Here is a 4,108-nt window from a genome sequence, read left to right on the forward strand (position 1 = left end):
TTTTTAAATGCTGTTGTTGTTTCATTTTCTTTGTTGAAAGATTATTTTGGGGTCAAGCAAATGGTATGGTGTTTTCTGAAAGACGGGTCTATTTCACTTGAAATAACTGTAGATGTGGTATGAATGCCACCTATTGACCAAAGTTAAATGAAGAAGATATAAGAAGTTGCATGTCACCTTATAGCCTTCGACAATGAGAAAATCCCATAACGAATAGTCTGCTTTGAAAGGCCCCGACAACTGTGAAACAATTCAACGGGGGAAACTAATTCCCTTATTCATAACAATACCATTTACGAATAAAAATATGACAGCCATGAACAAAACAACCAACATCTCATTGAATCTTATGAACCAACAACAAATCTCCAAGAAATTAATATCATTTGTAATTCAACCAAACATAAAAAAATATGTGTTATTCAAATATAACTGGTCACTAACAGATTACCTTTAAAGCACAGCAACACAGCATCATTAAATTAATCAAAGTTCAAAAGTTTTGCTAACTTCTTTTTATGATTGATATACTAGTATTTTGATAAAATGAAAATCGACCACACCAGTAATAAATAATTCCAAACAAAACCTATACCTCCGTCTACACGACAGCTGATGTTGAGTATTCAAGGAAGAAACAATGCGAGTAATAAATAAGTAACAATAGTTTTATTTGTTCATTTTGTAATAGGTTTAAATCTGTGAACAAATTAACAAATACAACCAATAAACGTTAGCAGATGTTAAATAATATCGAATTGTAATGTTCCATACTCTGGTGTAAAAGTATTCTTCAGTGGGATATAACAACAGGATCTTACAATGTTATATGTTAGTTTTTCAAAGTTCATTTTGTTTAATATTCTTCTCCTTCTTCTTCACCTTCACCCTCTACGGAGTCAACTCCAACTTCTTCGTAATCCTTCTCAAGAGCAGCCAAATCTTCTCTGGCCTCTGAGAATTCTCCTTCCTCCATACCTTCTCCGACATACCAATGGACGAAAGCACGTTTGGCGTACATCAAGTCAAATTTGTGGTCAAGACGAGCCCAGGCCTCAGCAATGGCGGTTGTGTTGCTCAACATGCAGACGGCTCTCTGTACTTTAGCCAAATCACCTCCTGGTACAACAGTTGGTGGTTGGTAGTTGATTCCGACCTTGAATCCAGTTGGACACCAATCGACGAACTGGATGGTTCTCTTTGTCTTGATTGTGGCAATGGCAGCGTTGACATCCTTTGGTACAACATCACCTCTGTACAACATACAACAGGCCATGTACTTTCCGTGACGTGGATCACATTTTACCATCTGGTTGGCTGGTTCGAAACAAGCATTGGTGATCTCGGCAACGGAGAGTTGTTCATGGTATGCCTTCTCGGCAGAGATGACTGGGGCATATGTAGCCAATGGGAAATGAATACGTGGGTATGGTACCAAGTTGGTCTGGAACTCAGTCAGATCGACGTTGAGGGCACCATCGAATCTGAGGGAGGCAGTGATTGAGCTGACAATCTGTCCAATCAGTCTGTTCAAGTTGGTGTATGTTGGTCTCTCAATGTCCAAGTTACGTCTGCAGATATCGTAGATGGCCTCATTGTCTACCATGAAAGCACAGTCGGAGTGCTCAAGGGTGGTATGGGTGGTCAAGATGGAGTTGTATGGTTCAACGACAGCGGTGGAGATCTGTGGGGCTGGGTAGATGGCAAACTCCAATTTTGATTTCTTTCCATAGTCGACGCTGAGACGTTCCATAAGGAGGGAGGTGAATCCAGATCCGGTTCCACCACCGAAGCTGTGGAAGATGAGGAAACCTTGAAGACCGGTACATTGATCAGCCAATTTACGGATTCTGTCCAAGACCAAGTCGACGATTTCCTTACCAATGGTGTAGTGACCTCTGGCATAGTTGTTAGCGGCATCCTCCTTTCCGGTGATCAGTTGTTCTGGGTGGAAAAGTTGACGGTATGTACCAGTTCTGACCTCATCTGGAAAAGAGAAAAACAGTTTCATTAATTTCGTATTAATTTTCAAGAAGTTTTTGTCAATACGTTTGATTTGTATGTATACTCAGTTGTAAAATAAATAATTACAAATTCAGCTCTAAACTGTCAAATGCAAGAAAGTTTAATTAAACAAATATGCGTTGATGTTGGGTATACATTGACTGACATTTGTTTCTATTTTAATTCAGTTAGGATGAAGATTAACATAACATTCAGAATTGGTAATTTCTCATCATTACTAGTAAGTATATATTCTAACAGCCAGTTGTTCAACAATCTAATATGATTTTTACTAAATGGGTGTTTTATTCTTATTATTTTGGTAAAAACATATTGTGGATATTCGCTAATTAAAATCAATCGAATGAATATTAAATTAATTGTTTACTAATTCAATTTGCAAAACCAATAGATTAATTTTTAAACGAAGCTTGATTTCATTATGAAAAGTCGATATATAGATCACCGATTCATTTAAATATCCGTTACTTTAACGTTTGTAAAAAGGGATCGGGATTTAAGTGGATTTTTAATCTGAATATTATGTTTTATCATATTAAATAACGTTTTATAATTGATTTTTGCCATTTAAAGATTGAAAATTTTAACCAATCGTTTGAACGAATTATGTCTCTTTTTGTTCAAGCTTAAATCTATCAACCGACAATCCCTTTACTTATTTAATAAAAGATTCAAAAACATGTTTGGACTTACCGACTACAGTTGGTTCCAAGTCAACAAAGACGGCTCTTGGTACGTGTTTGCCAGCTCCAGTTTCACTGAAGAAGGTGTTGAAAGAGTCATCACCACCTCCAATGGTCTTGTCTGATGGCATCTGACCGTCAGGTTGGATACCGTGTTCCAAACAGTACAATTCCCAACAGGCATTACCGATCTGGACTCCGGCCTGTCCGACGTGGATAGAAATACATTCCCTCTGAAAGTGAAAAAATACAATAAGTAAATATAAATAATTCAGTATTTATTATCAATTTTTATTAATTAAAGTTTGAAATTAGTTCGTCCTGTCAAGTTTGGTTTGAGCAACACTTTAACTGTTCTACATAACATAAGACATAATATATACATTCATTAGTACATAAACTGACTCAGTTGGCTTTTTTTTCATTCGAAGAACGGGCCAAATCTGGTTTTTTTAATTAACATTAAAATTGTTATTTTATCTTTATTGATATAAATTTATGAAAATAAATCAACGTAATCTTTTCCGCAAATATCAAGTTAAATTTTCTTTAAATAAAACAGTATGTATTTCCCATTATGAAATAGATAAATCATTAAAAAATTCAATAAAAAACAAATAATATAGTAAAGTCAAATAATATAATTAAAAAATTCAATTAAAAACAAATAATATTAACTTACCATGTTGACGGTTTATTGATTGTATTAAAAAACAAAAAAGTCCTAAGCTCACGGTGACTTGAGGTGTCGTGTGAGTAAATAGAATGATGTTTAATTCCATTGCTCTCATATTTATACTAGTTGCTAAGCCGTTGCTAGAAAGTATTGCTATGCAAGAATAAACAAGCTTTCTTTCGGAAGACATCTGATTTTGCAGTTGACGATGAAAACCCCTGATAATAATCTTTTTATTATGTAAATTAGTTATAGGTTTGTTATAGATACCGTTGTGTAGTGATAAAAATCAACAATGGAAATGGAGAGAGTCATGTTTAAACATCCATTGTATATTAAAACATATTTCAATATTAATCTTTAGAATAATTACAATAGGATTATTAACAAATAAAGGGCTTAATGAACTTTATAAATATTAATACCAAAAAATTAAATTGTTTTTTGGTAGTCAATGTAAATGACGTACTTTAAATATATTTTATTGAGAAGTTAAAGTATTGAACTATTTTTTTTTTAAATCTACCACAATTTAGAAATGATTATAGTTTATATAGTAAAAATGGCCACATCATCGTGGTTAAGAAATAGTGTATTTTAATTTCCCCTATGATCTAATGGTTTTAATATACAAAAAAAAAGAAGTAAAATAAACAACAACAAAAAACGAGCTGCAAGTGAAATTCAAAACGGAAACATCTTATTGAAATGGCAAGCCAAAACC

At 33.9% G+C, this 4,108-nt stretch overlaps 1 protein-coding gene across 1 annotated transcript; it reads right to left on the minus strand.

The window, feature by feature from the left end:
* Positions 1–650: 650 nt before the first annotated feature.
* LOC134706872 (tubulin alpha-1A chain) lies at positions 651–3,530 on the minus strand. The gene is made up of 3 exons (XM_063566204.1): positions 3,391–3,530; positions 2,719–2,941; positions 651–1,986 (listed from the first exon to the last, which is right to left on the minus strand). The coding sequence occupies exons 1-3, from the start codon at positions 3,391–3,393 to the stop codon at positions 857–859; spliced, it is 1,356 nt and encodes a 451-aa protein (XP_063422274.1). The 5' UTR covers positions 3,394–3,530; the 3' UTR covers positions 651–856.
* Between the last annotated feature and the right edge of the window lie 578 nt (positions 3,531–4,108).

This window comes from Mytilus trossulus, chromosome 2 (assembly GCF_036588685.1).
Source record: "Mytilus trossulus isolate FHL-02 chromosome 2, PNRI_Mtr1.1.1.hap1, whole genome shotgun sequence".
Lineage (NCBI taxonomy): Eukaryota > Metazoa > Mollusca > Bivalvia > Mytilida > Mytilidae > Mytilus > Mytilus trossulus.